Source organism: Pristis pectinata, chromosome 2 (genome assembly GCF_009764475.1).
Source record: "Pristis pectinata isolate sPriPec2 chromosome 2, sPriPec2.1.pri, whole genome shotgun sequence".
Classification (NCBI taxonomy): Eukaryota; Metazoa; Chordata; class Chondrichthyes; order Rhinopristiformes; family Pristidae; genus Pristis; species Pristis pectinata.
In genome coordinates, this window is record NC_067406.1 from 86,646,849 (window position 1) to 86,660,851 (window position 14,003).

The 14,003-nt window shown below is 41.0% G+C and overlaps 1 protein-coding gene across 1 annotated transcript in view; it reads right to left on the reverse strand.

Annotated features, from left to right (window-relative positions):
- arhgap24 (Rho GTPase activating protein 24) overlaps positions 1-14,003 on the reverse strand; it is a 391,296-nt gene that overhangs the window by 185,904 nt on the left and 191,389 nt on the right. The window contains exon 3 of the mRNA XM_052010255.1: positions 10,050-10,137. Coding sequence (XP_051866215.1) covers positions 10,050-10,137 — 88 coding nt within the window. The remainder of the gene's footprint in view (positions 1-10,049; positions 10,138-14,003) is intronic.

Genomic DNA, 14,003 nt, shown 5'->3' on the forward strand with positions numbered 1-14,003 from the left:
CAGATTCCAGCATCTGCAGTCTTGTGTGTCTCATGAAATGGGTACTTGTGTTCTGGTACCCACAATGGTTACCTGAAATTCAAGTCGCACTCCAAGCTTATGCAGCCTACTCATACAAAGGTTGCAACATGCACCGGTGACAACTCCACTGTTAACATTGGTAGGGAGCCTAGGATCACCACATCCTGGTGACAGTTTACACCAGCTTCCACCTCTTAAAGGATGGTGCATTTTGCCTGGAGCAGTTGTTAGCACTTATGGAGGAAGTGAGCCTGAGCTGTGATACAGGCAGGAGTAATTCAACATGGGAGCCGTGACATCACCTATGACATCAGCATTGTGCCGAGGTTTTTGACCTTCCTCGATCTTTCCGTCTCCATCTCAGGAGATTCCTTATCCGCTGACGTCTTCTACAAACCTACGGATGCCCACAGTTACCTCGATTACAGCTCCTCCCACCTTGTCTCTTGCAAGGGTGCTATCCCTTTTTCTCAATTTCTCTGCCTCCACCGCATCTGCTCCCGTGATGAGGCTTTTCACTCCAGGACATCCGAGATGTCCAACTTCTTTTCTAACCAGGGCTTCCCCCAAATGTAGTCAAGGGAGCTCACACACACATCTCTGCCATTTCCTGCACCTCCGCTCTCACCCCACCCCTCCCAGACCCAACATGGCAACATGGCTTTCAATGAATGCAGATGGTGTACAAGTACACAGGTTGCGAGCCACATCACCAGTGGTTATCCAGAAGTCAGCATGTTAAAATATTGTTAGGTGTGAAACTGAAACAAATTCCTGGGGGAGGGATAAGTCTGATAGCCACGGGCTTCTCAATGTCATGTCAGGGGTAGGAAAATCTTAGAGTCATAGAGTCACACAGCATGGGAACAGGCTCTTCAGCCTAACTGGTCCATGCTGACCCAGATTCCCATCTAAGCTAATCCCATTTGCCCATATTTGGCCCACATTCCTCTAAACCCTTCCTATCCATGTAATGGTCCAAGTACCTTTTAAATCTTGTTAATGTACCTGCCTCAACCACTTCCCCTGGCAACTTATTTCACATACTGACCACTCTCTGAGTGAAAAAGTTGCTCCTCAGATCTCTCCTGTCACCTTAAACCTAAGCCCTCTAGTTCTTGATGCCCCAACCCTGGGAGAAAGACTATGCACATTCATTCTATTGATGCCCCTCATGATTTTGTACACCTCTATAAGATCACCCCTCAGTCTCCTACTCTCCAATGAAAAAAGTTCCAACCTACTCAACCTCTCTCCGTAACTCAGTCCCTCAAGTCCTGGCAACATCCTCATAAATATTCTCTGTACTCTTTCCAGCCTAATGGCATCTTTCCTATAGGAGGCTGACCAAAACTGAATACAATATCAAGAGATATTAACGTGGGACAATTCCATAGCATATCTACCAAGATCTCTGACAGAAAAGGACTTGAAAGTCAGGTATATAACACTAATTTTAATCAGCACTCTACATATGAAAATCTATTTTGTGCTGGAGCGGAACATGAAAACGACTATTTCTGGGTCATCTCACGTCACTCTGGAAATTTGTCAGAGCATTTCCTAGCATGCGTCATACTTGTACTTGTGACATGGTTTCTATGTCGCAGTGCATGGGAGGATGTCACTCCCTTTGCAGTGCATTGCTGGGGGGGTGGGGGGTGGGGAAGCAGTCTTAGCTGGCCTGAAGGGCACACCGTTGGGTCAAGTAGATCTTCCCAGTGTGATGTTGGGGCAGATCCCGTTACCTATTTCACCCTGTTACCACCCCATCACCCTATAAAGCCCAGTCCACGATCTATGGATCCTCTGATCATTCCAATTCTCAATTCTCTCAACCCTCGAGCCTTCTCAAATCTTTCTCCCCCACCTAAAAACTTCAGTGGAGGCATCGATCTCCACAGCCCCACCCACCCCTGCCATTTACGTAACACTGTTCTCTTCCAACCTCCAACACGATCCTGGGTCCCCTCCCTGACTCCAAAATACAGTGCTGAGCCCCAACTAGTTTTCTGCAATGACCCTTCATTTCCCTTCTCCCCTCTACCATCCCAAACACAACACAGGTGCAATCTTGCTCCAGCTGCCACTGCCCATCATCCGCATCTCCTATCAGAGCATGGGTCCAATCCTTGATTCTCCCCCTCCCCCACCCAACCCCAATTGCAGCACAGGCCCATCCATCACTTTTCACTCTCCCGCAACCCCCCCACCCCATCCCCCAACTGCTCAACCATCAAAACCCAATCCCAGCTGTAAAGGTCGCCATGGCCACGGACTGGAACTGGAGATATTAATATCTCATAGTGTGCCATCCACTGGTGTACAGGAGAAGTCATGGAAACTCTCTATTCACAGAGAACTAACCACATTCCATTTTCTGTTGGCAGAGAGACACACAGACAGAGTAAACTCATCAGGACTGCACCTTCCTATGATGCAGAGTGGCTCAGTCTGCGTGCACATCACGAGGCGGGCAGCAAACGTCAACTCTTTCATATATCAGAAATGAAAAGAATCACCCTCCATAAAGATCCACCTGGTGGATGGAGGTGCACTGTGCAGGTCAAGCCTTGGGTACCAGTCCTTCTATCATTGCTCTGTGACAGATGCTGAACAAGCTGCTTTCTGATCACTCAGTGGCACACTGAAAATTGATTATCAATTGATTTGACTTGCATTTGTTTTTGGCTTACAACTTTGATATTCGTCTGGCACACAGCTTTAAGACAAAAAAAATCATGCAGCAATCTTGCAACACAGGTATATTTTTATATCCTGGTCAACAGCATGACATAAAGTCCAAATATAAATGCTCCCTTATCCTGGTCAGAACCTTTTTTGCACACCAACCATTTGTCTACTAAATCCTCAGTAATTTTCTTACTGCATTTCCTACCACCACCAATTGCCATCCCCGCCTCCAATTTCAAGGAGTGCTTGTGTTTCTTTATTTGGCTACACGAAAGTCCCTATCCGATTCACCTTTTTCTGTCTCACAGAAATTACAAATCACAAGCTAAGGAGATTAATTCCTCAAATATCAAGATCCATGAACCCATGAACACCACCTCATTATAGAAACATAGAAAACTTACAGCACAATTCAGGCCCTTCGGCCCACAAAGCTGTGCCGAACATGTCCCTATCTTAGAAATTACTAGGCTTACCCATAGCCCTCTATTTTTCTCAGCTCCATGTACCTATCCAAAAGTCTCTTAAGAGACCCTATCGTATCTGCTTCCACCACCGTTGCCAGCAGCCCATTCCACGCACTCACCACTCTCTGAGTAAAAAACTTACCCCTGACATTCTTTATGTTTTGCACTGTTAATTTGTTTTTGTAACTTATAGTAATTTTATGTCTTTGCCCTGTACTGTGGCTGCAAAACAACAAATTTCACATCATCTAAGTCAGTGATAATACTTCTGATTCTGATTTCACTTTTTCTGTAATGTGAAACCAAAGAATGAATATTATAAAATTCAATGCAATGAGAGGAAAGGTCATTAAGTGTAGCATATCATAAATGGATGCACTGGGATTTACTTTGGTCAACATTTCTGTTAAAAACATGGAAACAGCATTTAGAGCATCTTACAATTTTGCTGGAGGTGTGGCCAATATTAATGCCCTTCAGTTGCCACAGCAGTGTCAGCAATTCTTCCCAGAGGCAAATGATCGAACACAAGAAGGTAACATTTTTTTCCCTCTTGGGAGAATCCCAGCTCCCCCAAACCCTGTGGGCAGCGGCTGGCAGGAGGCAAGAAAATAAGAAAAAATCAAAATCAAATGCTAGCGATTACCATTCAGATTGAGTCCTATCATTTCCTAACTCCTTCTGAAATAGCTAATGAGTAATTTTGGCAGCAAATCTCTTGAGCCTGTGGTTCTCTTGTTAACATGTACTGTGAAATCATAGGTTTACTGCTAGCTTCACCAGTTGGTAAACTAGTCAAATACCCATCATCAAAGAAGCTAAATGCTTTATTTTGTTTTAATTAAATATTTTAATTGGTAGTTTATTGTTGCTGGAATCATTACATTGAAGATTCTGTTGCCAGCAGTTAAATACAGCATGAGGTTCCTTTAACTTGAAAACATGATGCTATGATCCTGTTTTTTTTGTTGTTGAATTCCCCACCCAAGTGTACAATAACATGGTTGGTGTTTGATCTGTAGCTTTTTTTCACATTGGTTAGATTCATCCAAACAGCCTCAACAAGACCCATTTCCATTCTGATAAAATCCCAAGTACATTTTGTATCTGCACACAGTCAGGTGCTCCGAGTTGATCATAACTCAAGGGGTTGACTTAATTAAAGTACCATAAGATTCAAATATCCTGCACATTGATCTGGAATGGAACTGACACGAACAGCAGGATTTAAAGGGCTATGACAGCTGAAGGAAATGGTTACTTAAATGACTTTGAAACCTATCAACAGGGCTATTGCCAACATAATGCCTGTCAGGAATGAAGCACAGCCTCTAAATTCTCAAATATAGCTTTCAAAGAGCCATTAGCTCAAGCTCAATTGAGCAGAAGGCGGCCGAGTTTTGTACATCGTGTTGCCAGGCTGCAAGGTGAGCAGCAGAAGGCCAATATTTACTTGGCTGGGAGACAGGTTCCAATTCCAACAGCCTATCCACAAACAAGCCACATCTTCCCAAGAATGCATTGTAATAAACATATCTGCCATGCACAATGGCTCCCTTTAATTGTGTACTGTAGTACCTTAGTTGATTGCTAACAATGTGCAGGAAGCAGCACTGGAACTGCCCCTTCACCGACAGCCTAATGTTAATGGAAAGTAAAATAAAATGATGTATTGTCATTGACCTTGTATTATTCATTTTTCTCTCCACAGATGTTACCCGACCTGTTGAGTATCTCCAAATAATTTTGGTTGTATTTCTAATTTAAATGGAACCTAATTATATTGTGCATAGAATGTAAATTTTTTAAATTTTTAAAAAAATTTTATTTACAGCGTGGTAACAGGCCCTTCCGGCCCAACAAGTCCGCGCAGCCCATTTTAAACCCAAATTAACCGACCTGTACGTCTTTGTAATGTGGGAGGAAACCAGAGCACCCGGAGGAAACCCACGCAGACACGGGAGAGTGTACAAACTCCTTACAGACAGCGACGGGAATCGAACCCCAATCGCTGGCGCTGTAATAGCATCGCACTAACCGCTACACTACCGTGCTGCCCTCAGTTACTCAATTACTGAATTCCTATTATCACAACCATAACACTCTGCACGATGAAACTTGGGCTGCTGAATGTCATAAGAACCAAAGGTAACTCAGTTTTAAAAATTGCTTAATCCAGATTCAGGCTACTTGTTCAGGGTCTCCCCACCTCAAGCACCTAGTGTCATCATTAAGGACTCTCAGCACAGCTAGATCCAGCTCAAAAGCTCCTCCAATGCATCAATGATGAATCTCAGCTAGCACCAGGATATAAGGGAACAAGACTTGTGTGAGATTATTTCTTTATCACTCTTGTAGTTATTCATAAGTTCCTAACTATCTCTGACATCTTCACTGCTTTTCTATCTCAGTGGAGTAGTTCACCGACAATCAATAAGCACATTCAGCTTTAAATCAAAATGTTTCAAGCAACTTTCAATTATTTCACTTCCATATAATAATTCCACACTAACAGTAAGATATTATCACTTGTGTGACTATCTTATAGATGACTGAAGACTACAGACAGCAGCCTTTGCAAAATGGCCAGGAATGAAAATACAGCATGTTGCATCAAAACTCCGCTGAGGGATCTGATAATGCTTTACAGTCACAGAAGAAACATCTCCAATAAAGCTGCAAACTTACTTTTGCCACATCATAAATAAGACAGAAATTATCCCAGGGCCTGTTCCAATAAATTAAACTTACAACATTATCCTTTCTGAGCCTTATTGCTCTTTGCAGGAGATCTGTGTAATCCAATAAAGTTGTCATTTTGATTGGTCTGAACTACTCTTGTCTGGTAACTAGTATCTATTGCCAACTCTTATCATCAGTAAAGTTTTTTGAAGCATCTTGAGCAAAATGATAGCCTGTGCTCTGCCAAGCCAGGTGAACAACAGTAGTGTAGTGGTTAGCGTAACGCTATCACAGCGCCAGTGACCGGGGTTCAATTCCGGCCGCTGTCTGTAAGGAGCTTGTACGTTCTCCCCGTGACTGCGTGGATTTCCTCCGGGTGCTCCGGTTTCCTCCCACATTCCAAAGACATACGGGTTAGGAAGTTGTGGGCATGCTGCGTTGGCGCCGGAAGCATGGCGACACTTGCGGGCTGCTCCAGAACACTCTGTGCGAAAAAGATGCATTTCACTGTGTGTTTCAATGTGCATGTGACTAATAAAGATATGTTAAAAACCTTACTCATTTTGGAAGATCTTGCTAATGCTGCCCAGTTTGCCTAATCTCACATCAGATCCCATATATTTCTGTATGCTATCCACCGAGGAAGTCGAACTCATAGGTAGAAATTGTTCAAAATGCTAGTGCTGAGTATTGCAATGATATCAACCTGTGTGAAATGCTCAGATAGTTCATACCTTGCAAGTGCATGTGTGGGTGTGTGTATTTTCAAAAGAGTGTAGACCTGACGTTGACTGAAAGGGAACAGCAGGTCTGTGAGGTTTCATCAGAGGTGTATTCTAGCTAACTTGCATGTGGTTTGAACCATTTTGACTTGTAGATCTCATTTAATTAAATCAGACCTGAACATACAGGAACAGTAGAAGGTAAATTAAATGGAAGGGTGAGGAGGGGGCAGGTGGAGTCTAAAGTAATCATGGGAATCCTTAAATGGGGAGGTTGATCAAGATTTCAAAGATGAGACTGGAATCAAATGTCAACTTTGATCCCATTTGCTTTAAACATAGTTGAGATCTGATTAGCTTGATTTGACCATGAATGTTGAATGTCAGTGAGGCTTGGCCTTCCTGGGCTAAGGGTTTCACATGGCTCCCGAAGTGTGTGACTCAGACAGTAAAGGACTAGATTACAGCCTTGCATTGATGAACACAGCACTCCCCACCTCCTCCCCCACCCTCTCACCTCAACCTGTGTTAATGGCAGGTCTGTACACCTTTCCAATGCTTCTGGATTTGAGATGTTGATGGTTTTAAAGTTGAGGCTGTGTGGTGCTTGAATGCCTTCATAGATGTATTGGACCAATTTACTGGTTTCCAGGCTGAAAATCCTTACAAACAACATTCCATATTACTGTATGTTAATATCTATTTCTAGTGGTGGTGGGGAGGGTGAGGTGGGAGGGGGAAATCTTCTTTGATACCAACCATAGAAAACTTGGTTGTGCTTGGATCCAGCTTATAATAACAATATCCACCATAATGACAGCAGTGATACAGAACAGAGCAGTCCAGGTGGATAGCCATGCTTTAATTTGCTGGATACATCAGATGAGGAAGTGGAACAACACGGGAGGAGCCGGAGAGATCACAGAGAGTACCATGCAAAGCAACACATTCACCAGGGACAACTAAACTGCTGAAGAATCCTCTGCCAGCAAACCACTGATGAATAATGCAGAATATCCTCGCAGCAAGCATGGTAAAGGTGATGGTATTCAACCTTTCAGCCACAAATCACTTATTAGAGACATGACCCATTTCTTACACACAAATATTCACTACCATAACCCATCGGCACATAATGCATCTTCCCCTTTGACATCAACTGCAACTTGCAGATCTTTATAGTTTCTGTTGTCTGTACTTTGGCTCTATTTCTTCCAGATACTTTCCCCACAATGAGCTAATTGTATCATTTCCTGACAGTTCAACCACTTAAGCAGATTTAGGAAGGTGTTTTCAAATGACCTGTTTGTCACTTTTAGTTGTCCTTGTTCACTCAACTACTCTGAAAGTACATAGGAAAGCATGTGGGGCAGGCACAGTAGTGTAGCAGTTAGCGTAACACTAATACAGCGCTAGTGCCCCGGGTTCAATTCCCACCACTGTCTGTAAGGAGTTTGTACGCTATCCCTTTGACTGTGTAGGTTTCCTCTGGGTGCTCCGGTTTCCTCCCACATTCCAAAGACGTAAGGGTTGGGAAGTTGGGGGCATGCTATGTTGGCGCCGGAAGCCTGACGACACTTGCAGGCTGCCCCCAGAACTCTCTATGCAAAAGATGCATTTCACTGTGTGTTTTGATGTACTTGTGACTAATAAAGATATCTTATATCATATCTTATAACGTTGTTCCAGAAAATACAACAACACAAAGGAAAGCATAATTCCCACTTAATGAAATCTCAATACATTAGGAGGAACTTCATTATATCATTATCTTCATAATTCATTTTCATGGAAGATTTTCCAATGACCAAATCTGCTGATAACTCCCTCAACAATTAACAAAAGTTATTTATCTAAAATTCAAAATTCTTCAAAGTAAAATACTAGCTGGATAGTGAAGAAATAGAACCCCTCTCACTTTCCATATCTACTAGAGTTGACATATAGGACTCAGAAAATGGTGTATGTCCTGCTTTGAAGTTGTAGTTTTTGCTGCAGTATATGAACGATTTCAATAAAAACTATCCAAGTGAGGAACTGCAACTCACGTATTGTTCTTCACTGAGATTCAAGCAAGAGAATTACTCCCCGAACAATCTGCCGAGATCCTTTCTCCCTTCCATTCCCCCGTCCTCTACCAACACGTTGTCTAACTTTGCATACCTTCTGTTCATTTTCCTTACCATGCTGCACTCTACTGGCAATGCCTACCGACATACCCAAGTCTGGGAGAAACAATTTTTTATAGATTCCTTCAGTACTTGTAGACTTTTGTAAGTTGAAACAATTGCAAGCACCACCAATAAACAGCAACAAACCTGGAAATAGTGGATAATTCCTTCAATGTGTTGGAGGGAGCTCCCTGCTAATGAACATGTGTTCAGTTATGTTAGGTCGAGTGAAGGGATTGCCTACATCTTAAGTTCCAAAACTGTTGTGTGGGCATTAAATCCATGTTGCATGCTGCATATTTCCTATGGACATCTAGGCTGCGTTCACATAATATAACACAATTAAAAAAAAGGTTGGTCAGCACACTTTGCTCGACTTAATACCACAATTGCCATTTAGGAATACTGTCCAAAAAATGGACTCTATCAGCCCTTAGGTATTTGACTGCCACACCACCACAATTCAGCTTGAAATAACTGTGAAGGTCTTGAAATTAACCCATATGTGAATTCGTTCTTTAAAATAAAATCAGCATCTTTTTTATAGTGGTTTTCCTAACAAAGATCTGAATAAAATCTTTTTATCCAATTTATGGCTATATTGCTGCAACCATCAGTGTAGTGAGAAATGTTGAGTGTTTGCAAGAAATGAAATAAATTAAATGCCATTAAGTATTCACAACAGCAAGATCTATTAATTACAATTTGGTGATGGATTCTGAAACTGACCAGTGAAGACAATATCACAGCTGTTTCTGCTGGTCAGAATACCATGCATTCCAAAATATTTCTTTCCCTTTTGGTTATAATCTACATGTTATTCATCTATTCGAGCCAGGTTTACATCCCCTTTCTGAATGAACAGGGAATTGCATCCTTTCAGTTCAACCTATTTCAGAAATGACAGAAGCATTTTCTTGCAAATGTGGTGAACTTACACCTCTTTGGTGTGGGCACCACCAGGTTCAAGAGCAGCTACTTCCCTTCAACTATTCAGTTCTTGAACCAACCCACACAACCCTAATCACTACCTCAGTGTAGCAACACCTTGTACTACAATAAACTTTTTTTTTGTTCTAATTGTGTTCTTTCTTGTATAATTTTGTATAAGTTATGTTTTTCTTGTGAATATTGTGTCTCTAATGCTATGTGCCTGTGATGCTGCTGCAAGTAAGTTTTTCATTGCATCTGTGCATACATGTACTTGTGCATATGACAATAAACTTGACTTGGTTTGGCTTTTGGTAACCTTGTAGCAGGTTCACCAGAACTAAAGTAAAAATGTTTCATACCTGGAACAATTTCAAAAAGGAATTTCCTGGACTCATCTCCATTACATGAATGCTCGGTGACATTATTTCCAGGCAAGAAAATGGTCCCCTGAAAAACAGAGGTTGAGAGAATAAGTAACAATAAGTTGAGTAATAACCAACAGTTGGACAGTGAATTATAAACCACATGTAAAGCAAATTTCCATTAGTCTTACTATTACAAACTCTCAGAATAATCAGGAACTGAAGGCAATGTTAAGGGTCGTCCAAGTTAGCTTAGGAATAGAACAAAATGCTTTCAAAACTGTTGGACATCCCAAAGTGTTTCATGGCCAATGAAGAATTCTTGAAATGTACTAACTGTTGTAACATAGGAAACACGGATGTCAATTCATGAACAACAAGGCCCCAACACAAAACTATGCGCTCACATCACTAACAGTGCCTTGAGAGATCAAACTGAATGGATGACCATAATTGGCCAAACAAGTTGGGAAGACATGGGGCAAAGAGGTACATCTCTCAGCCTTTCACATATTCTCTCCATAACCTTCATAATTTTGTGTGTTGTTGTTCATGATTTAATGCTTGACACGATTAAGGTTAAGTTAAATATTATGCTCTTTCCCCTACACCTATTAAGGAAAAAGTGCTGAATCACAAGTGAGTCAAGGCAAAAATATTGAACTGTACCTTTGTTACTCAATTCAGATACAGTATATGTGGAGAATATTCTAATGTCTTTGCGAATGCATTGAGACAGAGCATATATCCAAAGAGGTTGTATCTCTGTGTAAGGCAGCATACTTAAACTACTTCTATGTTAAGCCTTTAAGACTTGTTACAGACTGAAAGTCTGTGGCAACATTACATGGTTGAGAAGATGAAAAATACCAAATGACTCTGCTGCCCAATAGCATCACAATGTGAACACATAGAAGGATGCAGAGAGAACAACATGTTCATGCTTAAAGACATACTTAATTTTACTCTATAGTGCTTCCTTTTTTAAGAACACAGTAAGATACAAGTAAATTATCTAAATGTGCATTTAATGAACAAATTATAAAGCTATTTCAGTAATCTTCCTTTCCTTATATATTTTGGTGTTAAATTTATAATTGAATTGTCTGGTTCTGGGTTTGAATTCAAGAAGGTTCTGTTTCTTTGTCAGGCTTGCTTAGATTTAATACCACATTCCTGAAGTCTGCACCAGGTCCAACTCAGACACAATCTCACAATCAAGCTGTTCATCATTCGGAGTTGGTTCTTGTAGAGAGCGTTTAATCTACAAGGGCACTTCATATTTTGTTACAATTTCAACTAAATATTTTTCAGACCTCTACTAGAATTCCCAAGTTTCACATGTGTGAACTCAACCTGGTGAGGGGTGGGCAGGGGGCTGGAAGGGGAGAGAAGAAACCGTTCAATGAAACTGTTCTTCCTGATTTACTGTCACACTGATGATTTTGACTCAACTGCTTTGGTTGAACTCTAGAAGAAAAATGTGCTTGAACATGATATGAGAGTTATGGATGTGTACACCTCAACATAGTGTTAGGGTCTAATATAAACAGAAAATGCTGGAAATACTTAGCAGGCTCTGTTCTGATGAAGATGTCCGCAGTCTGAAATGTTAAATCTGTTTATCTTTCCACAGATGCTGCTTGACCTGCTGAGTGTTTCCAGTAATTTTTGTTTTTATTTCAGATATCCAGCATCTGCAGTTTTCTGATTTTCATAGTACGAGGAGCTGTTCTGTACTTCATCAAGAAATTGCCCAGGCAATGTTTCATGCTGTGTTTTGTCTACATGCCAACAGGTTCTCTTTGAAAAGGTCTAGTAGGTTGTATCCATGGCTGGGATGGACTTCTTTGCTTTTCTACAACTTTGGCAAACACTACATTTGCTCATGATTCAAGGTCACTGTCCACCATGAGACCTCTAGGCAAACAATTGCTTTCATCCTGATGAACCTTGTGTGTTCAGTAAAAAGTTCAACCAAAGTCCATTTTCTGGAAATTGTAGTATTATTTGTGCATAACCACACAATTCACTTCTCTTCACATGATAACTCATTGGCATGATTGTGATTTCAGTTTTTTCTTTGTGCACTGGTCAAATGCTGTCCATATTTCAAATGACATTTTCTTGGTCTTGTCTGTGATTTCAGACTCAATCACTAGCATGTCCTCACTGATCACGTTTAAACACATAGATCACATTTTCACTTCTAACTTCAGAGTGCTCACATGCTAATTGTGACAGAGCATTCACAACGATGTTCTGCTCAGAACTTCTGCAATATAAATAGCCATGAGGAGGATTCCCCATCTCTGCATTTCAATGCTGCCATAGAAGGTATCACTGATTTGTCACCTAATATTGCTAGAGCCAAATTTTTTGCTAGGATAATCCTGATGGGATTTCTTGATTCCTAACATTACTCCAAGTACTTTTTTCTCAGTCTGTGCATAAATGCAAGTACTATTTGTAGGAATGTAACAAAAAAAAGCATTGGGATTCCTTTATACATCTAGTGGCTTATCACTGCACTTCTACAATGACTTCTCACATTACATGCCAACTTTAATTTATGTGTAATATATAATGAATAAGGAAAACTTCCTTGATAATCTTTTCTTACATGCAGCATATGCACTTTGTTGCTCTTGGATCCATTTCAATCTTGTATCTTTTTTCAATGTGATGCAATCACCCGAGAACCGTCACAAGTTCTGGAAGGAATTGCACTTAATACTGCATCAAGCATATACCCTACATGACATTTTCTGGCTTAGGTGCATTGGTAACAGCACGTTAAACAAAGGTATACCACTTCCCATTGGAAAACTGCACACTTGCTTTCCTTCAACTTCACATTGTGCTCCAACAATCCAAAAATCAGAAGGTTTTCTTCCTCTGTGCTCATGATCAACAGATCATCTTGTCTCCACTGGTAATGATCCACTCTTTGTACAATTCTATTCACCAGAGTCTATAAAATCATGGGCAAAGACTTGCTTCCATTGGGTTACTTTGAGTATGGTTAGAGCCCATTGTGCATGGTACTGCTGATAACCTTTGTCAATATTCCAATGTGGGTAAGTACGTGAAAGTTCCAATGTTTTGGAAACATTAGATCCTGCTGTCTCTGTGTACAAGTCTTGCAAGGTGAATTGCAAATATAATTCCTCATCTAAAACTTCATTTAGGTGACTTTGCACTCTCCACACAGCTGCACAAATTTGTCTGCTTTAGGCACAACCACCAATGGCATAGCCCAATCACACATAAACATGCTGTTTTGTTCTAGCCTATCGAGTTCCTTCTGAACTGGCTCATTAAAGAATGCAACACCATCTGGGCCCTGCAGCTGGTCTGATGCAAATTTGTACGCTGTACTCTGTTTAGCAAGTGTAGCTGTCCTTTAGTACTTTGTTGCACTTTTCCAACAATGCATCAGGATGCAACTTTGAAGCCTCAACACTGCAAAGATTCTTCCAATTTAGCTTGAATTATTACATTAAAGTTGACTGGTTTACACAGTTTGCTACAATGATGGGTTGTGGTACTTGCTATGCACTGTGTTAGGATTTCTCCTAATATCTTTGAAAGTTCACTGGAATAGGCTTTCCATCAATGGTACATGTTTCAGTTTGAAAGAGTAGGTGCCTTGAATCATTTCTGGACAATCTACAGTGGTATCAATTAATCTGCTCATAGACTGGTTGCTAATCAATACCTCTACTCAAATGTCTGTCTGTTTGATGCTATCACAGGTACTGTGCAAACACAGTTCCTCATTGCCTGAAGGAAATTCCAAACCAGGAAGCCTCCTTTCTGTAATTGTTTCAAATAGCCACTGAAAAATGCTTCTGTGTACATCTTGGCTTTTGAACTTTAGGCTGTTGTAATGTGGCCTTCAAACTGACAGCTGAAACTCTTGGCTGTTCTAAACTGACAAGAATATGG